This window comes from Mobula hypostoma, chromosome 12 (genome assembly GCF_963921235.1).
Source record: "Mobula hypostoma chromosome 12, sMobHyp1.1, whole genome shotgun sequence".
In the NCBI taxonomy this organism is placed as follows: domain Eukaryota; kingdom Metazoa; phylum Chordata; class Chondrichthyes; order Myliobatiformes; family Myliobatidae; genus Mobula; species Mobula hypostoma.
Genome location: NC_086108.1, coordinates 93,647,500 through 93,669,783, shown reverse-complemented (window position 1 = coordinate 93,669,783; position 22,284 = coordinate 93,647,500). Strand labels below are relative to the sequence as shown.

Below are 22,284 nucleotides of genomic sequence, written 5' to 3'. Positions count from 1 at the left end.
TGCAGCTTTAAGCAGCAGTGCGTATCTCTTCATTCATTGCCTGTCTATGACAGGTCACTTATTGTGACTCATTTCAATTCCATTATGTGATCATATGTCAACACAGATAAATAAACTGCGTACTTACAGTGTATTTTCCTGTTGTCCCTTATCTCCCTCTCATTATTTATGTGAAGGTGCTTTGGCATGACACAAGGGCACAGAGGGTTTTATTTAAACGCTTGTTATTAATTTCCTGTTTTCCTTACTTGGACCTTTTAAGTTTTGGTAAACTTGTTAGAGTCTGAAATTGTTTGATCCCAGGGATAAATCTCATTATTACAACAATCCAAGTTATCTTTTACTTAACAAACCGGTGAAAAATGATATTGTATCTGTTAAATAGGGGCCGTGGACAATTCTGATTTGATGGAGAATGGACGTGAAAGCACAGAGGAACATCTGGAGAAATTTCTGAAACGCCCATTCGCTGCTGTCGTTACTGTGTGGTCGGGAATCTTTTGGAGGGTAGGCCTGAAAATCCTGGCGTTGCCTGCTTTTGGCAACCGAGAAAGAGGTTGAATCGTTTGGACAGAGATAGTGCTCAGTACTCGGTGACGGAGAGCTGATCAGAGCTCGAAGTTTTCAGATGAGTCGGATTGTGGTCGGCATGGCAGGGAGAGTTTTTCTTCCTTCTCCCGTCTGCGTGAGATGTGGGACATTTGAGAAACTTTAAACTTTACTGTGCTCAGGGACTTCTTCATCAAGTTATGGTATTGTTGCACTGTTGTAACTATATGTTATAATTATGTGGCTTTGTCAGTTTTTTCAGTCTTGGTTTGTCCTGTGTTTTGTGATATCACACCAGAGGAAGTAATGTATCATTTCTTAATGCATGCATTACTAAATGACAATAAAAGAGGACTACGTGTCTTCATAATCATACTTAGTGCAATGCTGAATCTCATTTCAGGGACAGGATTTATGTTCATTTGGAACGATGGGGACTGATTGGTGGAAGTCAACATGGTTTTATACGTGGAAAGTCCTGCTCTGGATCTTTGAGGAAGTAATGAAGAAAACTGATGAAGGCAGAGTAGTGGATCTGGCATACATGGATTCCAGCAAGGGATTACCAGTCGACGGTTTGCAACGAGACCCTTCATCTGGACTGGAAAGGAAGGGGGAAGAAGTCAGAATAAGAAGGTGGGGGGAGGGAAGGAAGAAGTAGGAGGGGACAGGTGATTGGTGAAACTGAGAGAGGGGGAGGGGTGAAGTAAATAGCTGGGAAGTCAATTGGTGGGAGAGATAAAGGGCTGGAGAAGGGGGAATCTAATAGGAAAGGGTGGAAGACCAGAGAGGAAAGGGAAGGAGGGCAAGCACCAGAGGGAGGGAGGGGCATGTAAGAAGCTAAGGTGAGAGAGGGAAAGACACATTGCCAAACTGGATCCACAATTGGTTTGGTAATAGAAAACAGAATGCAATGGTAGAGGGTTGCTTTTCTGACTGGACATCTGTCACCAGTGGGGTAATACAGTATTAATGCTGGGACCTTTGTGGTATTTCATAGGTACCCTACAAATGACTTGGATAAGAAAGAGGGACGTCTGAATAGTAAGCTCCTTAAAAACCTTATAGAGGTTTATAAGATTATGAGGGGCATGGATATGGTGGATCATCTAAGTCTTTTTCATGGGGTAAGAGAGTCTAAAGCGAGGCATACTGTAGGTTTAAAGTGAGAGGGGAGAAAATTAAATGAGATCTGTGGGGGAAGGTTTTTCCAGTCAGAGGGTAGTTATTATACAGAATGAGTGGGCAGAGGAGATGGTGGAGACAAATACATTTAAAGGGCGTTTGGACAGGTACTTGGATTGGGAAGAAATATACAGATAGGAGCCTAATGCCGACTGATTGGATCGGTATAGATAGGCGTCATGGATGCCCAGGATGAGACGGGCCGAAGGGACCATTTTGACCCTTTGTCTCTATTATTGTATAGCAGTTATTGAGTGAAGTCTCCCTCCCCTCCCCCCCACCTTCTCACTCTGACCTTATCTCTTTTCTCCAGTCCTGAAGAAGGGTCTCAGCCCGAAACGTCGACTGCTTGTTCATTTCCATAGACGCTGCCTGACCTGCTGAGTTCCTCCAGAATTTTGTGTGTGTTACCTTGATTTCCATCATCTGCAGATTTTCTCTTGTTTTTAAATTTCTTGGAAAACTGAATATACTTCACCCCGTTTAATTTGTACCCCTGCATTCCTGTTTATTTTTTTAAATTATCTTTTAAGGTGCAGTCCGATCTGATATAGGGTGTACACAAAACAATAAAGACAAAAGGAATTTTCCTGCTCCTGGTTTCTGAAAAGTTTAATTCAGAAGAGCCAGAGCTGAAGTTTTGGAGTTGTTTTGGAGCAGAGAAGTGAACGACTCAGATGGAACGTGTTTGCCGAATGCATGCGATAATTTAAACAGCAGCTATTGTTCTAGTTCAGTGATTAGCCACGTGTGCTCCTTGGACAGGGAATGCCTAGCTTCCCAAGGTTTACATTGAACTGGGTGACTACAGTAAATTAGCAAATTATTTGTATGAAACTGTAGAGAGGATTAATGCCAAAGAGAATTATACTGAAATTCCTTCTAATAAAACATACTGTCCAAGTAGCAGTAAACATCTATCAATGTTTTTGCTTTTCTCTATCCCTTCGTACTTGCCCTTGTTCTGTTCAGCGCCCCCCCTTACAATCTTTTGTTGCTAGTTTGGGTCCCAGGAACTCAAATGCAATCCCTTTGCATGTGGTCAGTAGCAAGTCATGTTCTAATGATACTGTTCGGTAACATATGACAGATTTTCAATAGTTACAGAAGAGCCATTGTGCAGAGCAATTATTTTCACTGTGCAGATGGCCAACAACCCTTTATTCTACTGCCTTTGACTTGAGCGGGGATGTAAACAGAGCTGCATGAGCCTGGCTTGTTTCCATATTTTAGCTGGGCAGTGATTATTTTCATTGTTGCGACAAATAGAACACAAGCTCTTACATTGTGGTGGTTTTTCCAGCTCCGTTGTGACCCAGAAAGGAAGTGATCTGCCCTTCAAAGAAGTTAATGCTCAGCCCATCTACGGCAGGCTTCTGTCCTTCACCGAAAGTCTTCACCAGGTTCTGAATGGACACTCCCAGAGTCAGACTGGAAGGCTCCAGCTCATAGAGAGGGTTTCCTGCCATTGCTGCTGTCACTGCCAACAGATAAAGACAAACATAGTCAACATCATGAAGTGCTGTAAAGCCGATTTTAAAGCGTTACTGATCTGAGTTATTACCGGGGTTGATTTTTTCCTTTTCCTTCTCCTTCTCCTTCTCCTGCTTTTCTTTTTCCAGCCTTTCCATCTCCTGCTTTTCCTTCTCTCGCCTTTCCATTTCCTGCTTTTGCTTCTCAAGTCTCTCCTTCTCCTGCCTCTCCTTCTCAAGCTGCTCCTTCACCTCTTTTTCCTTTAGTTTGCAAATCTTCTTGCTTTCCTTCGGCTTGTCGCCATCCCCGGGGTTGTCTGGCGCTTGCTCTGTTTGCTCTGCCGTGTTCTCTGCTGGTTTCTCTTCCTTTGCCTCCGCAGGTGTCTCCACCTTCTCGGGCTCTTTCACAGCTCCTCTCAGTTCATTTTTGTCTTAGCAAAGATTAAAAGTAAATTTTGATTAATGCCCACTTTGGATGCAAGCTAGGATACAATAGCTTACGATGAAATAACTCCCAATTAAATTAATCCACACTGGCAGCATTTTACAAAGAATTACTTCACTGAAGAATATAATATCGGGGCAGTTATTTTAGCTAATCATGTGGCAGACTTTACCTGTTAGATTTCCAAGGTTATCTCTCCATCGGAAAACAACACTGAGCCAGCACAGAAGACTTCATCATTAGTCTGGATGGCAATAAGGAATGGGATTGTGAAGGAATTTTTTGTGTGGACACTGAAGACTGGAGAATCTGGACATAATCTCTGGATAGGGAGTCTGAGATAAGAAAACTGTTGACATTATGGTCTGAATTCATTAATATTTAGCCTCAGGATTAACTAAAGTAACCGCTCTGAGATAATGTCCTTGAATAAACTGATTCTGATTCTGGATAAGGGGTTGACCGCTATGGAACTTCATTGTCATTTATTTATTGAGATACAGCACGGAGTTGGCCCTACCAGTTCCTGGAGCTGCGCCGCCCAGCAATCCCCCAATTTAGCCCTAGCCTAATCACAGGACAGCTTACAACGACCAATCAACCTAACAAATGGCACGTCTTTGGACTGTGGGAGGAAACCGGAGCAACCTGGAGGAAACCCACATGGCCATGGGGAGAATGTACAAACTCCTTAAAGGCAGTGGCGGGAATTGACCCTGTGCCACCAGTACTGTAAAGCGTTGTCCTACTCACTGCGCTACCGTGCCGCCCAAAATATTTCATATCAAATACGCCTAAATCTTTTCATACTACCTCACCTGACGATATCTTTACTCAGATCTTGCTCTGTCCAGGAGTGCTGTGGATACTCAAGTTAATATTTGTATTTACAGCATAAGAGAATCAGTTGGGAACGTATGCCTGAGGTATGGGACTACTCATGAATTTACTGAACTGTAAATTCATGGGTAATCCCACAGGCTCAGGGGGCTGTATAGCCAAACATGGCTTCTATTTTGTACATTTTTATGGAGTTATTTATCTTGTATCCTTGGCTGCATCATGACAATGAAGGTGAATTGTACACAAGCTCATTCCTGTCACATCCAGCGATGCCCGCTCAACACTGAGCCATTATACTGCCACCCAAGAAAACTTGGCAGTTTGCCATTGTAATGAAAACACCATTGAAGCTGTGCATTGATGTAAGTTTAAATGCAGTGAGCACAAGGCTTTAATTTTAACAAGAGTATAGACAGCATGCCGAGTCTCTTTTAAGTCTCTGGTAATAATAGGAAAGAACTGGCTAAGTTTTCAGACACTTTTAAGTGGAGAATTCTGCCTTCACAAAGCCAGATGTGATCAAGTTAAGTAATCACAGGGTACCCACTCTGACTGTCTCAGACGTACACTCCTGCAAACCATATCACCTATAACAGGGGGGAAACACAACTGAGAAGAAAGGTTTCTCGGTTTATAAATAACTCACCTTCTGTTGCAGCTTGGGGCTTTTCAGCACCAGCCCAGTAAGAAATCTGGAGTGGAAAATACCAGGGTGCTGGTACTCCATACTGACCTAAAGAACGGGAAAGAAGCACAAGGTGAATTAAAGCATAGATACAGCGTTCTGGGTGATATTACCCCTGAATAGTGATTAATATTGCCACAGAAACACAGTGGTTAGACTACTGTACTGGTGTCTAAAGGTAAGGACGATTGATCGAAAACTCCAATCCCAGCACTGCATTGGGAAATTTAAATTCAAGTAATTAAATACTTAACTCTGGAGTTAAATGCTAGTATCAGCAATGGCAATTGTGAGGCAAGCTTCGAATTTTCCATCGTCCCCAAATACAAGAACATTATAAGTATAAACAGGAGAAAGTCTGCAGATGCTGGAAATCCAAAGCAACACACACAAAATACTGGAGAAACTCCAACAGGTGAGGCAGCATCTATGGAAAGTAATTAACTGTCAATGTTTCGGGCCGAGACCCTCCTTTGGGGCCCAAGTAAGGGTCTCAGCCTGAAATGTCGACTGTTTATTCACTTCCATAGAGCACGCCTGAACTGATGCGTTTCTCCAGCATTTTGTGGGTGTTGCTTAACATTATGAATATATAAAGTTTCTCACTCAGAATGCTGGAGGAACTCAGCAGGCCAGGAAGTATCTATGGAAAAGAATAAACAGTCGACCTTGGGGGCTGAATCGAATTGAATTGACTTTATTACTTACGTCCTTCATATACATGAAGAGTAAAAATCTTCACGTTACATCTCTGTTCAAATGTGCAATGTGCAATCATAGTAATTTATGATAAATGTTATGTACAACAGGATTGTCAATATAACATAGAAATACAATTTTGTCAGCTTGAATTAATCAGTCTGATGGCCTGGTGGAAGAAGCTGTCCCGAAGCCTGCTGGTCCTGGCTTTTATGCTGCGGTACCGTTTCCTGGATGGTAGCAGCTGGAATAGTTTGTGGTTGGGCTGACTTGGGTCCCCAGTGATCCTTCGGGCCCTTTTTACACACCTGTCTCTGTAGATGTCCTGAATAGTGGGAAGTTCACATCTACAGACGCACTGGGCTGTCTGCACCACTCTCTGCAGAGCCCTGCGACTGAGGGAATACAGTTCCCATACCAGGCAGTGATGCAGCCAGTCAAGATGCTCTCAATTGTGCCCCTGTAGAAAGTCCTTAGGATCTGGTGGGGCCCATACCAAACATCTTCAACCGTCTGACGTGAAAGAGGCGCTGTTGTGCCTTCTTCACGACACAGCCAGTAGAATGTACAGACCATGTGAGATACTTCTTCAGGACTCTATACAATACAATGTTTGCTTTTAATGCTGCTAGTGTAACACTATGACAGTTCCAGCTGTAAGACTGTGGTTCAATACCTGCTGCTATCTGTAAGTAGTTTGTACGGTCGACCTTGTGTGTTTCCGCCACGTGTTCCAGTTTCCTCCCACAGTCCAAAGACATATTTATTTATTTGGAGATACAGCGTGGAACGGGTCCTTCAGGCTCTCTGAGCCGTGCCGCCCAGCAGCCCAGTGATTTAACCGTAGCGTAATCACAGGACAGTTTACAGTGATCAAGTTTATGTCTTTGGACTGTGGGAGCAAGCAAAGGAAACCAAAGTGCTCACAGGAAGAACGTAAAACCATCTTACAGAGGACGTCGGAATTGAACTCTGAACTCCGACCCCCCCAAGCTGTAATAGTGTTGTGCTACAGTGTTGGGTTGGTGACCTGTGGGCATGCTACGTTGGCGCTGGAACAGAGGTGGCACTGGCAGTGCTCAGCATGGTCCTTGATGACATGATTTGACATGGGATGTACGTATGACAAATAAAGCTAATCTTTCTTACCATCTAATTTGTCTTCCTTTCTTTTTAAAAATATACTGATTAAGCCCAAATGAGGTGAACTGTTCAAACTGTCATGATCATCGTGCCACCAAATCTGCCTGTTGGAATACCATTATTAATTATTCTGATATGGTTTCTATGGGAACGTCATCATTATCAAAGGAAACTGGCACCTTTCATTTGCTTCTCCTGAGGACATGAAGGTTGGGGTGAGGTAAAGTTATTTTTTCCAGAGAAATACAAATGCAAGCAATCTTTAATCCTGTTTTGGCTCACAACTTCCCCTGGAATGTCGGCATTTCCATGAGGGACTGCCAGCACTTAGTTACATAGCTGAGGGAAGTCTGGGACTCTGTTCAAGTGGGCACGCATGCACGCAGATATTCTAAACGTCACAAAATTGATTGTTGCTGGGAGTTTGGGAAACTTTGCAAGAGGGCGTAGGGTCACACATGTAATTGCTGCTTTAAGGTCACAGCTCTGATTTAAGTTCCCTGGCTGTTGAAGTTGGATAAGATGTTGGTGAGGCCATATTTGGAGTATTGTTGGCAGTTTTGGTCTTTTTTCCTTGTTGTGTAGGAGAATGAGGGGAGACTTGATAAGGGGTACAGATAAGATAGATAAACGCAGGTTTTTTTCTTCAGAGGTTGGGTAAGACTACAATTAGAGGTGATAGGTTAAGGATGAAAGATGAAAGGGGAACCTGAGGGAGAACTCTTCACTCAGAGTGTGCAAACAAGCTGCCAGTGGAAATGGATGGGGTGGGGTTTCAGTTGTAACATTTAAGAGAAGTTTGGATAAGTACATGGATTGGAGGTCCAGGTGCATGGTGATAGGACAAGGCAGAACAACAGTCTGGGACAGACTAGAAGAGCTGAAGGACCTGCTTCTGTATTATATATGACTCTATGGCTCTAAGGTGAGAAATGTTCATGCATCAGGTTGGACCAGAAGGATTCAGTTCTTTTCAATTGGAACTCAGCAAGATGAAAGAGTCTGTCTCCTGATCCAGAGAGCAGGATTCGCTGGAGGTTACTCAGGATCACAAATGTAAAGGGAAATGGCTGATGGATTGGAGCAGGGGGCAGGGATTCCGGTTTCTGGATTATTGGAATCTCTTTTGGGGCAAGTGTGACCTGTACAAAAAGGACGGGTTGCACTTGAATCTGAGGGGGACCAATATCCTGGCGGGAAAGTTTGCTAAGGCTATTGGGGAGAGTTTAAACTAGAACTGCTGGGGAGTGGGAACCGAACTGAAAAGACGAAAGAAGGGGCAGTTGGTTCACAAATAGAGAAAGCTTGCAGACAGTGTGAGAGGGAGGATAGGCTGGTGATAGAGAAGGGATGTGCTCAGACCAATGGTTTGAGATGTGTCTATTTTAGTGCAAGGAGTATTATGAACAAAGTGGATGAGCTTAGAGTGTGGATCAGTACTTCGAGCTATGATGTAGCCATTACAGAGACTTGGATGGCTCAGGGGCAGGCATGGCTACTTAGAGTGCCAGGCTTTAGATATTTCAGAAAGGACAGGGAGGTAGGCAAAAGAGGTGGGGGCGTGGCACTGCTGATCAGAGATAGTGTCACGGCTGCAGAAAAGGAGGAAGTCATGGAGGGATTGTCTACTGAGAATCTATGGGTGGAAGTTAGGAACAGGAAGGGGTCAAAAACTTTACTGGGTGTTTGTTATAGACCACCCAATAGTAACAGGGACATCGAAGAGCAGATAGGGAGACAGATTCTGGAAAGATGTAATAATAACAGGGTTGTTGTGGTGGGAGATTTTAATTTCCCAAATATTGATTGGCATCTCCCTAGAGCAAAGGGTTTAGATGGGGTGAAGTTTGTTAGGTGTGTTCAAGAAGGTTTCTTGACACAATATGTAGATAAGCCTGCAAGAGGAGAGGTTGGACTTGATCTGGTATTGGGAAATGAACCTAGTCAGGTGTCAGATCTCTCAGTGGGAGAAGGAAAGCAACTTAGAGATAGTGATCACAATTCTATCTCCTTTACCCTGACATTGGAAAGGGATAGGGACAGACAAGTTAGGAAAGCATTTAATTGGAGTAAAAGGAAATATGAGGCTATCAGGAAGGAACTTGGAAGCATAAATTGGGATCAAATGTTCTCAGGGAAATGTACAGCAGAAATGTGGCAAATGTTCAGGGGATATTTGTGTGGCATTCTGCAAAGGTATGTTCCAATGAGATAGAGAGAGGATGGTAGGGTACAAGAACCGTGGTGTACAAAGGCTGTTGTAAATCTCGTCAAGAAGAAAAGAAAAGCTTATGAAAGGTTCAAAAAACTAGGTAATGATAGAGATTTAGAAGATTTTAAGGCTAGCAGGAAGGAGCTTAAGAATGAAATTAGGAGAGCCAGAAGAGGCCATGAGAAGGCCTTGGTGGGCGGGATTAAAGAAAACCCCAATGCATTCTACAAGTATGTGAAGAGCAAGAGGATAAGACGTGATAAAATAGGACCAATCAAGTGTGACAGTGGGAAAGTGTGTATGGAACTGGAGGAGATAGCAGAGGAACTTAATGAATACTTTGCTTCAGTATTCACTACAGAAAAGGATCTTGGCGATTGTAGAGATGACTTGCAGTGGATTGAAAAGCTTGAGCATATAGATATTAAGAAAGAGGATGTGCCGGAGCTTTTGGAAAGCATCAAGTTGGATAAGTCACTGGGACCAGACGAGATGTACCCCAGTCTAATGTGGGAGGCGAGGGAGGAGATAGGTGAGCATCTGGCTATGATCTTTACATCATCAATGGGGACAGGAGAGGTTCCGGAGCACTGGAGGGTTGCAGATGTTGTTCCCTTATTCAAGAAAGGAAGTAGAGATAGCTCAGGAAATTATAGACCAATGAATCTTACTTCAGCGGTTAGTAAATTGATGGAAAAAATCCTGAGAGGCAGGATTTATGAACATTTGGAGAGGCATAATATGATTAGGAATAGTCAAAGGCAGGTCGTGCCTTACGAGCCTGATTGAATTTTTTGAGGATGTGACTGAACAGATTGATGAAGGTAGAGCAATAGATGTAGTGTATATGGATTTCAGCAAGGGATTTGATAAGGTACCCCATGCAAGGCTTATTGAGAAAATCAGGAGGCATGGGATGCAAGGGGACATTGCTTTGTGGATTCAGAATTGGCTTGCCCACAGAAGGCAAAGAGCTGTTGTAGATGGGTCATATTCTGTATGGAGGTCGGTGACCAGCAGTGTGCCTCAGGGATCTGTTCTGGAACCCCTTCTCTTCGTGATTTTTATAAATGACCTGGATGAGAAAGTGGAGGGATGGGTTAGTAAATTTGCTGATGACAGAAAGTTTGGGGTGTTGTGGATAGTGTGGAGGGCTGTCAGAGGTTACAGTGGGACATTGATAGGATGCAAAACTGGGCTGAGAAGTGGCAGATGGAGTTCAACCCAGATAAGTGTGAGGTGGTTCATTTTGGTAGGTCAAATGATACGGCAGAATATAGCATTAGTGGTAAGACTTTTGGCAGTGTGGAGGATCAGAAGGATCTTGGTGTCCGAGTCCATAGGACACTGAAAGCTTTGGTGTAGGTTGACTCTGTGGTTAAGAAGGCATATGGTGTATTGGCCTTCATCAACTGTGGGACTGAGTTTAGGAGCTGAGAGGTAATGTTGCAGCTATAAGGGACCCTGGTCAGACCCCACTTGGAGTACTGTGCTCAGTTCTGGTCGCCTCACTACAGGAAGGATGTGAAAACCATAGAATTGGTGCACAGGAGTTTTACAAGAGTGTTGCCTGGATTGGGGAGCATGCCTTATGAGGATAGATTGAATGAACTCGGCCTTTTCTCCTTGGAACGACGGCGGATGAGAGGTAACCTGATAGAGGTGTCTAAGATGATGAGAGGCATTGATCGTGTGGATAGTCAGAGGCTTTTTCCCAGGGCTGAAATGGCTAACATGACAGGGCACAATTTTATGGTGCTTGGAAGTAAGTACAGTGGAGATGTCAGGGGTAAGTTTTTTTACGCAGAGAGTGGTGAGTGCTTGAAGTGGGTTGCCAGTGATGGTGGTGGAGGCGGATATGATAGGATCTTATAAGAGACTCCTGGATAGGTACGTGGAGCTTGGAAAAATAGAGGGTTATGAGTAATTCTAGGTAATTTCTAAAGAAGGTACATGATCGGCACGGCATTGGGGGCCGAAGGGCCAGTATTGTGCTGTAGGTTTTCTTATTTTCTATGTAAAAAAAAATTACTTTAGTTATGGCCTCATGGCAAAGGGGGTCCTGGTTGCTGTCTCATAATTCTAGTGACCTGGGATCACCCAGAGTGCTGTCTATGTTGGGTTTGCAAGTCCCCTTGTATCTATGAAACATGCTTGATGGCTCTTATCAGTTCTCTTGCCCCTAGTATCCTGTTTCCATTGTACCTGACAGGTACTACGCTGTCCAAGACCTGACTGATAAATAACCGTGAGGAACACACACAACGTGCTGGAGGAACTCAGCAGGTCAGTCAGTATCTATGTAAAGGACTGAACCAACATCCCTTCATCTGGCTGATGAAGAATCTCAGCTGAAACGCTGACAGTTTATTCCTCTCCATAGATGCCGTCCAGCTTGCTGAGTTCCTTCAGCTTTTCGTGTGCGTTGCTCAAGATTTCCAGCGTCAGCAAAAACCCTTGTGTTTATGATAAATAGCCACCTTGTGCCTGTTCTTGTTTATTGTATTACAATTGAAAGCAAAAAAGAAGATTAAAATGCAGGATATCAAGATAGCACTTCTCAAAAATGATCATAATTACATTTGATTATTAAATGTTACCTACAGTGCAATTAAACAGTTAAACGTAGCAGAGACTGTGATTCCTTCTATGGTTTAGGTGTAATTTAGGGATAGGGAGACATATAGTTAGAATAACAGATGGAATTAATAATATTTGCAAATCATCGCTATAACAAAATCTTGAGACTTCATGAAAGAGGTATCTCCTGTAAAATCTATACGTAATAAAAATATTGAATGGATACCCAGTTTGATAAGTTGGAGTCTTGACTTCACAATCTACCTCGTTATAACCTTGCACCTTCTTGTCTACCTGCACTGCACTTACTCTGTAACAGCAACACCTCGTTCTGTTTTCTGCTTTGTTTTCCCTTGTACTGACTGAATGCACGGTGTAATGATTCGATCGGTATGAAAAAGATGCAAGATGAGCTTTTCACTGTATCTCGGTACATGTGATCATAGAATATCAACTCCAGCAAACCAGTTTCAATCTTCCACTTGACGTCAGCATACCTGGAAACACGGCATCAAGGTACCAGGCGAGAATTCCATACAGAAAAGCGTCGAACAGCATCATTGCGATGGAGAGCAGCATACTATACTCGTCCCCTTCAACAGGACTGGCGTGGATATTGCCCAAATGTAAACCAATGCCCTGTTCCTCGTAGCGGGATAGATACTCCGATCCAAACCCAAAGGCCACTGGAGACAACAGACTCTGAAATGTCAAGAAACAAACAACCATTCAGCGATGGTCACAGCACAGAGCAAGAAGCACCACAGAACAGAATGATGACCGTCAGGCCCATCTAGTCCTTGCAAGGTTATTATTCTGCCTAGTCCCATTGACCTGCACCTGGACCATAGTCCTCGTACTCCTCCCATCCATGTACTTATCCAAACTACTCTTAAATGTTGAAATCAAACCCTCATTGACCACTTCTGCTGGCAGCCCTTCCACGCTCTCACCACCTTCTGAATGAAGGAATTCCCCCTCGTGTTCCCCTTTCACCCTTAACCCAGTGTGTGTCTCACCCGATCTCTGCATAAGAAGACTGCTTGCATTTACCTCTCGTGCTGCTCTTCAATGACAGCGAACTGCTTCTGACACAACCACAGTGAAGGCTTTTAGAATATATATCAGTACAACCTTGAGCAGGCCATTCGGCCCACTATGTTGTGCTGATCTTGATGCCAATTTATATTAAATGTCTTCCTGCTGTCTCATCCCTATCCCTCCATTCCCTTCATATTTCCACTGTTATAAAACTACAGAACGGTTCCCTCGATGGACTCTTGACCTCACAATCTGCACTGGTATGACCTTGTACCTTCTCATCTACCTGCACTACTCTTTCTCTATAACTTTAACACATTACTCTGCACTCTGTTATTGACTTACCTTGTAATACCTCAACGCACGAACAATATACAGGACAAACTTTCCTTTGTACCTTTGTATGTGTGGCAATAGTAACACAATTCCATTTCCAAAATATTTATGTGTCTATCTAAAAGCCTCACAAACTGCACCTGTGTGTCTGATTCTAATACAACCACTGTTATCCTAGTCCAGGCATCTACCACTCCCAGCTTAAAAAAACTTGCTCCTCACATCACCTTTAAACTTCCCTTCTCTAACCTTAAAGACACGCCCTCTGATGTTTGACATTCTACGCTGAGGAATAGGTTCAGGCTGCCTACCCTATCTACGCTTCTCGTCATTTATAGAAACACACATCAGGTCTCTCCACAGCCTCTGATTCTCAATGAAGAACAACCCAAGTTTGTCCAACCTTTCCTTATGGCTCACGTCCACTACTGCGGGCAGCATCTTAGTAAGCCACTTCTACACCCTCTCCATTGTCTCCACATCCTTCCTGTAACACACAATACTCCAAGTGCAGTCTGACTAAAGTTTCGTACAGGTACAGCATGACTACCTTACTTTTATACTTGATAACCCTACCAATGAAGGGAACCTTGCCATAGGCCTTCTTTACCCCCATACCCGCCTGCATGGCCACTTCAGTAAACTATGGACATGGACCCAAGATCCCTCTGTGCCTCAGTGCTATTAGGGAGTCTTCCATTAATTGTATACTTTCTCTTTTCATTTGATCTCCCAAAGTACAACCCCTAACACTTGCCTAGATTAAACTCCAGCTGCTACTTCTCAGCCCATATCTGTAACTGATCTGCATCCCGCTGTATTCTTTGATAATCCTTTATACTGTCCACAGCACAATCAGTCTTGGCGTCATCTGCATGCTTGCTAATTACCCATCTACAATTTCATCCAAATCATTGCTACACATTGCAAACTTTTACTATTCTCTTTCTGAGACTTTAAATGATGTTGCGGAAAAATATGCCCTTAATGATGATGGTGTTCTTGAGTGTTCCAGCTAAACACAGAGAAGAGTCAGGGAGCAGCACCTCGCCTGCTGTGTAAGCTTGCTATAGCTCTCAGAATTCTTCTTTATTATGGCCCAGAAGAAGGCCACTTGGCCCATGCAGGACCCCAATGGACAATCTTACCTGACCCATTCCTCCACCCTTATTTTCCCTGCAGCAATACCCCATTCTCTCTCAAACGTGCCTATTAACTTTCACATGGTCCTTTTGCCACTTAATAAACTAGGGACAATTTACACAGTGACCACAGCACATTTTGTAATTGTGAGGAAACTGGGGAATCCAGGGAGAACCCAGGGAGAACCACACAGTCACAGGGAGAGTGTAGAAACGCCCCACAGACAGCACCAGAGGTCAGGATCGAATCTCAGTCCCCGCAACAGTGACACAGTAGCATACACCATTGCACTATTGAGCAATGAATTCAATTATTTCAGATAGCCTACCTTTGCAGTAGTAATGGCAGCAACTTCTAATGTTAGCTTGGGTTTGCTCAACCTCACTGGGGAACCTCTAACCCCATCAGTGTTCCCTGCAGTGTCTGCTAGGTTTTGCGCTGATGAAGAGATTGGACAGTCTCTGGAGCATCAGGTGTGAGGGGGTGACCTAATATTTCTCTATTTTCTGAGGAGACTGAGGTCCTTTAACATCTGCTGGACGATGCTGAGGATGTTCTACGAGTCTGTGGTGGCCAGTGCGATCATGTTTGCTGTTTTGTGCTGGGGCAGCAGGCTGAGGGTAGCAGACACCAGCAGGATCAACAAACTCATTGGTAAGGCCAGTGATGTTGTGGGGATGGAACTGGACTCTCTGATGGTGGTGTCTGAAAAGAGGATGCTGTCCAAGTTGCATGCCATCTTGGACAATGTCTCACATCCACTACATAATGTACTGGTTGGGCACAGGAGTACATTCAGCCAGAGACTCATTCCACCAAGATGCAACACAGAGCGTCATAGGAAGTCATTCCTGCCTGTGGCCATCAAACTTTTACAACTCCTCCCTTGGAGGGTCAGACACCCTGAGCCAATAGGGTGGTCCTGGACTTATTTCATAATTTACTGGCATAATTTACATATTACTATTTAACTATTTATGGTTCTATTAATATTTAATTATTTATGGTGCAACTATAACGAAAACCAATTTCCCCCGGGATCAATAAAGTATGACTATGACTGATAGAAGAATATAAAATTATCAGGGGCACCTTATGTACACCGTCACTTTATGGACATACAACTAAGCTATCTTATGTATTTATCTTTATTGTGCTTTTAAAATTTTATTATTCTGTTCTTTATCTTTGTTCTTTCTTGTGCTGAATCAGATTTGGAATTATAATTATTTCATTCTCCTTTACACCTGACATTAAACAATCTTGAATCTTTCTAATGGCTGAAACAATTCATGAAAGGCCTCCAATGTGACTCAATGTCCAAGCTGGGTGTGAAAATCCTTATTTAGTTCCTGGTTAAAATATTGCAAATATACTTTGCAATGATCCTCATCTTGAAAGCCCTCATCTATTAGTTAATGTGAACCAGTGCTGGACTATTCAAAGAGGTAAGGATTTCACTCTGTTAAACTTACCACTGTCAACTTCATATTTCTGGTCATCCTGTCCTGCCAAGCATAGCAGAGAATGTGAGGCAGGTAGAGGCTGAAGTAAATGATCCCACTGCAAGCAGCAGCCACGTTTGCCTTGGAGAAGAACACACTCAGCAGGAAGCACTGCATAATGGTGGCTATGGTAAAGACCAGGAGAAAGACAAAGAGGAGGAAGGGGTTGCTGTAGTGCAGCACATTTCCTCTCTGGGAACAAAAGCAAAAGAGAATCAAACAATTAAAATCTTAAAGAACAAAATGTGAGGAAGACAAACTTCTGGAGGACATGAGAAAGAGCAAATCACATAATTAAAGGCTTGGTCAGTGACAAGAACTCTGACAGTAATTAATGATAAGCTTTGCGGACACTTTAAATAAGTGCCCAGTAGTGGATTGATAGTACTAACAATGTAATTAAAATCTGAAGTCTGGAATTACTCAGCAGGACAGATAATATCTGCGGGGAGAGACAGATGAAAATGTTCATGGACTTCAAGTTTATGGACTGGACTCTGCAGTTCACGTTATGATATATTTCTGGTTTCTGGTCGCTTCTTTTTTGGTTGATTTTGAAGATATGAAAACTGAGCTGAAATGAATATGCCTGGATTCTTTTGATTTTGTGTTTTATATTTTGTGTCTCTCACTTGTTTTTATTTTGGTTTCCACTTGCGCGATTTGTTTTGTTTTGTGTGTGGGATTGAAGATTTTCTCTGAACGGGTTCACAGTCTTTTTTTACTTTGTGGCTGTCTGTGGAGAAGACGAATCTCAGGGTTGAATACGGCACACATACTTTGATAATAAATGTACTTTGAATCTTTGAATATAATCACAAAGAAAGCACGACAGTGCCTCTACTTCCTCAAGAGCCTGCGGAGATTCAGCATGTCATGAAAAACCATGGCCAACTTCTATAGATGTGTGGTGGGAAGTGTGCTGACTGGCTGTATTATGGCCTGGTATGGGAACACCAATTCCTTTGAGCAGAAAATCCTATAAAAGGTAGTGGATTCAACCCAGTACATCACAGGTAAAACCCTCCCAACCATTGAGCACATCTACGTGAAACATTGCCATAGAAAAAGCAACATCCATCATCAAAGATCATCACCACCCAGGCCATGTTCTTTTCTCACTGCTGCCATCAGGTAGAAGGTACAGGAGCCTCAGGACTCACACCACCGGGTTCAAGAACAATTACTACCCTTCAACCATCAGACTCTTGAATAAAAGGGATAGAAAACATAGAACATAGAAAACCTACAGCACAATACAGGCCCTTCGGCCCACAATGCTGTGCAGAACATGACCTTGCCTTAGAAATTACTAGGCTTACCCATAGCCCTCTATTTTTCTAAGCTCCATGTACCTATCCAAAAGTCCCTTAAAAGACTCTATCGTATCCGCCTCCACCACTGTTGCCGGCAGCCCATTCCACGCACTCACCACTCTCTGAGTAAAAAAACTTGCCCTTGACATCTCCTCTGTACCTGCTCTCCAGCATCTTAAACATGTGTCCTCTAGTGGCAACCATTTCAGCCCTGGGAAAAAGCCTCTGACTATCCACACGATCAATGCCTCTCATCATCTTATACACCCATGTAACTGTATTCATTTAAGGCCTCTTTTACCTTATTATTTCATGCTCATTATTTATTGCTGTTTATTTATACTTGCATTTGCACAGTTTGTTGTTCATTGATCCTGTTTACAGTTATTATTCTATAGATTTGCTAAGTATGCCAGCAGAAAAAGAATCTCGGAGTTGTATGTGGTGATATGTACATACTCTGATAATAAATCTTACTTTGAACTTTGAAGTTCATTAACCCTGTGTCTCCCTGGCCTGTGGGCATTTCCAGCATTGTCTGTTTTATTCCAAATTTTCAGTGTTTGAAGTTGCATTTGTAACATATTCCCCAATGTTTTTGTTTAATGAAGAACAGTGAATGAACATATAACCCTCAAACAGAGCCAACACAAAAAAAAACAATTAACCAGCCATTTAATTCATTTTCACAAAACCATTTCTGTTTGACTGTGAGGTATTTTAGTAGGCTATGAATAGATTCAGGCTTCTACATCTTGAAACTTTCAGACATAAATAATTTCGATGCTCTGGGGTTCCCTGCAGCCTGGTGATAGTAATAAAAAGCTCAGGAGATAAACATCTGTCCAGATAAAGTGACTGCACAATCCAATCTCCATCAAAGTCACAGCTGGCTCGGTAACTAAAATATTCTCATGCCCTATCTTAGCCAAACCCCAAGCTTTTTCATTTGAAATGAGTATATTGCAAAAGAAAGGGTAACCTTGAATCTGCAATCTCCTGTAATTAGGAAGATATGCAGTGCTTGTGATAATTGCCTGATCTGGATCTTTCCTTATCCAGCAGCACCTGATTTTTTTTTATCCCAGCGAGTTATCTCTGAACTCTCCTTAACCTGGATACCACTAGATCACTGTCCACAACTTAAACTAATCCATTTAGTCTATTAAATCATTAAAAAGTTACTTTGATTTTCCGATGCAAAAGGACCCAGGAAGTATAAACATGGATAAAGGAAACTCCCTGGTTGAGGCTGTTACCCATACACCCATTGTTTAGAGAGAAGTTTGATGGCAGACTAATTCAAACCAGGCTTCCAAATCAAAGAATGTTAATAGGCTTGTGATACAGGGCACAAATATCCCGTGTCTATGGTTATGCTGATTTCAAAGTCAAAGTAAACTTATTCTCAAAGCATGTATATGTTACTGGAGGCATCTTGGGATTCCTCTTATTCAGGCATTTGCAGGAAAATAAAGAAATACAATAGAATTAATGAAAACTATACATACGTAAAGACTGACAGACAGCCAAATGGCGAATGAAGATAAATTGTGTAAATAAAAAATATACATTGAATATATGTGTTGTAGAGTCCTTGGAAGTGAGTCCATAGGTTGTGGAGTCAGTTCAGAGTTGAGGTGAGTGAAGTTTAAAGTTCGAAGTAAATTTTATTATCAAGTACATATATGTAACCATATACAACCCTGAGATTCATTTTCCTGTGAGGATACTCAATAAATCTATAGAATAATAACCATAACAGAATCATACTTGCCTTCTGGTTAAGATGGCGCTACTGAACATGTGCGACAACTTTCAGGTAGTCAAAAAGCTAGGAAATCTGACCAAAAACTTCACTAAAAATACCTTTTCTGTGGTAAATTGTGTTAAATTATTGCCATAAACAGTGAAGGGACAAGCAATAGTGAGGTAACATTGGGGGATGAGCGGAGATGGTATGCCGCAGAATCTTTGCAGATGGAGTTCCGATGCCCGTGCAGCTTGCCTGGGCGTGATGTTGGAGCTCTCTGAGCGCTAAAAGGGGAAGTTGGGGCCTGGGCAGAGGAGATCCGGTGCCTGTACAACTGGCCGGGGTGCAAGGTTGGATCGGATCGCTCTGGGTGCCAAACTGATTTGAAGAGCTTGGGAGTGGCTTCAGGCTGGGTAATGAAATCTGGGCCCAGAGTGAGTTGTTGGACGGCGTGGTCTAGTGAGAGGCACGATACGCTGTTTAGACAGTTTAAACGCCAGCCCCAGATCAGAAGCGAGAGCCAATTTTGCTCGCCCTCCACGATCTTACTCCTCTGTCTGGGCACTGGAGCCTTTCGCTTTTGCGTTGTTTGGTCAATTTAAATGTTGGCCCAAAAGGACTGAGAAGACAGGGTGTCAGATGGGACGTGAGCAGATTTCATTTGCTCTCTGTGATGGTCATCTCCATGGCACTGTGTCTATGAAGACAGCCGCGGCTGCTGTGCTCCGTGCTCGCTAATATGATAAACTGATAAGTGAGGCTTTGGGCCTACTCTGTGCTGCTGTGGGTCTGAGGACTCGGTTTTGGTTCGGAATGCTGTTGCTCACTTCAACTGTTTGCATGATTTGTGTTTTTTTTTTCTCTTGTGCATCAGACATTGGTCTTTTATTTTTATTTTTCTTCTTTTTTTCCTTAATTGGGTTCTTTCAGGTTTCTACCTGTGAGCAAGCTAATGTCAAGTTTGTATAATTCATACATTCTTTGATAATAAATGTACTTGAATCAATGAAAGACCGCCCAACTAGGGCACTCAACCAGAGGGCAGAAGACAACAAACTGTGCAAATACAAAAGAAGAAATAATGATAATAATAATAATAATAAATAAATAAGCAATAAATATCTATTGCATGAGATGAAGAGTCCTTGAAAGTGAGTCTATCAGTAGAGGGAACATTTCAATGACAGGTAAGTGAAGTTATTCCCTTTGGTTCAAGAGCCTGATAGTTGATGGTAGGAATTGTGCCTGAACCTGGTGGCGTGCGGCCTACCTCCCACTCTTATTCCTGGACTCCTATTCTGAAGGTGAATGCCATGTGCTTGGGTGGTGCTTATCACTGAATTCTTACCATGATCACCACGGTCACCAGCACTGTACTGGTTGCCATCATGAGGAAGCTGTCGATGAACCATGTGACCCAATGCACCCAGCTGGTGACTCCCATGATTCTCAGGGTCTCTTTCAGCCTCATCTCCTTTTCAAGAACAATACTCTTCACAGTCATGGAGACGGAGTAGATCCAGGAGAGCACCGTGAACATCGGGAAGCAACGGGTTAGCGCTAGCATGAAGCTTGGGGTGGGGAAGAAGAGTCAACAGGCAGGAGGGGTGGGAAAGGGAATGGGCAGGTATAGCAGATAAATTGCAGCAAAAGTTAAAAGTGTAAGAAGCAAGTAAATAACAATTGTGCTAATATCAGGTGACAAGCATTCTGGTTTACATTCCTTCCCCTCACATTGCTGTTGAAGAGTTCCTTCATTACTACAAGAATTAGATTCTCAAACACTGTCCTTATCAGTTTTCACACAATAAAACAGAAGGAATTCTGCAGATGCTGGAAATCCAGAGCAACTCACACAAAATGCTGATGGAACTCAGCAGGTCAGGTAGCATCTATGGAGGGGAATATAGAGTCGATATTTCAGGCCGAGACCCTTCATCAGGACTGGAAAGGAAAGGGGAGAAAGCCAGAATAAGATGGTGAGGGAGGGAAGCTTATTCTGGCTTCCTCCCCTTTCCTTTCCAGTCCTGATGAAGTATGTTGGCCTGAAATGTCGACCTTTTATTCTTTTCCATAGATGCTGCCCGACCTGCTGAGTTTCTCCAGTATTTTGTCTGTGTTAGAGTCTTCGTACAACCCAGGCTCAAACAAAGTGTTTTATTACCTCACCATGGTATATACAATGTCTAGTTTATTAGATGTAAACTGTCACATTTATGATAATTTATGTAAGTTTTACTAAGCAGGGAAATTAAGGGTTATGGGGAAAAGGCAGGTAGGTGGAACTGATCAGCCATGATCTTTTTGACTTATAGGGCAGGCTCGATGGGCCAAATAGCCTACTTCTGCTTCCATTTATTATGTCCTTATAATGAATTCAAACTGAAGTTCATCAACCTGATAGCTTAATTTCATTTCTTTCTCGACAGATACCACTGGATGGCTGAGTTACTTTCTATTTTTATTTCAGGTTTCCAGCACCTGCAGGTGTTTGCTTTTCAAGTTAGACTTCCTGTAAGCTAAACATTAAGAAAATGATCAATTTCTTCTAGATTTTAAGCTCAAGATAGTAAATTTGTGCCCAACAAGCATCACTTGGTGGCTGGTAGTAACTACATACACCGAAGAAGCCTTTCGGCTGAGTGGTGAAATATGTTCTGGACATCACAGCAAGTCCAATTGCCTGGGTTTACCACTGCTTGATATACATACACAAGGATGAGCCTACACACTACACACTAGGCCCTTTCACCTCAGTACTGAGTGGAACTTTCAACTGATACTCAATGTTTGTGGTTCATCTCGTTAACTCCTTAATTTTTAGTTGGGACACGTTTAAGATCACGATATATTCTCTGAATCGTAGGTCATGTCTCCAGAAAGCCTCTCTCAGCAAGGCTGGTTGATTTATATTAATAATGATCAATGACTAACTTTGTGTTGTTTATGGTGAGCAACATGTTGGAAATTTAGGAATTTAAGCCTGAAAATCTTGGGAAGTACTCTATACTTTATACTTTATTGTCACCAAACAATTGGTACTAGAATGTACAATCATCACAGCGATATTTGATTCTGCGCTTCACACTCCCTGGATTACAAATATTAAATATTAAAAATATTAAGAATAGTTAAAATTAGTAAATATTAAAAATTTAAATTATAAATCATAAATCGAAAATAGAAAAATGGGAAGTAAGGTAGTGCAAAAAAACCAAAATGCAGGTCCGGATATTTGGAGGGTACGGCCCAGATCTGGGTCAGGATCCATTCAGTAGTCTTATCACAGTTGGAAAGAAGCTGTTCCCAGATCTGGCTGCACGAGTCTTCAAGCTCCTGAACCTTCTCCCGGAGGGAAGAGGGACAAAAAGTGTGTT

General features: G+C 42.6%; 1 protein-coding gene across 1 annotated transcript in view; it reads right to left on the bottom strand.

The window, feature by feature from the left end:
• abca4b (ATP-binding cassette, sub-family A (ABC1), member 4b) overlaps nt 1-22,284 on the bottom strand; it is a 190,936-nt gene that overhangs the window by 107,362 nt on the left and 61,290 nt on the right. Inside the window, exons 15-20 of the mRNA XM_063064621.1 lie at nt 20,256-20,478; nt 15,809-16,030; nt 12,311-12,515; nt 5,141-5,227; nt 3,299-3,637; nt 3,019-3,214 (exon numbers count right to left, since the gene is read on the bottom strand). Coding sequence (XP_062920691.1) covers nt 3,019-3,214; nt 3,299-3,637; nt 5,141-5,227; nt 12,311-12,515; nt 15,809-16,030; nt 20,256-20,478 — 1,272 coding nt within the window. The remainder of the gene's footprint in view (nt 1-3,018; nt 3,215-3,298; nt 3,638-5,140; nt 5,228-12,310; nt 12,516-15,808; nt 16,031-20,255; nt 20,479-22,284) is intronic.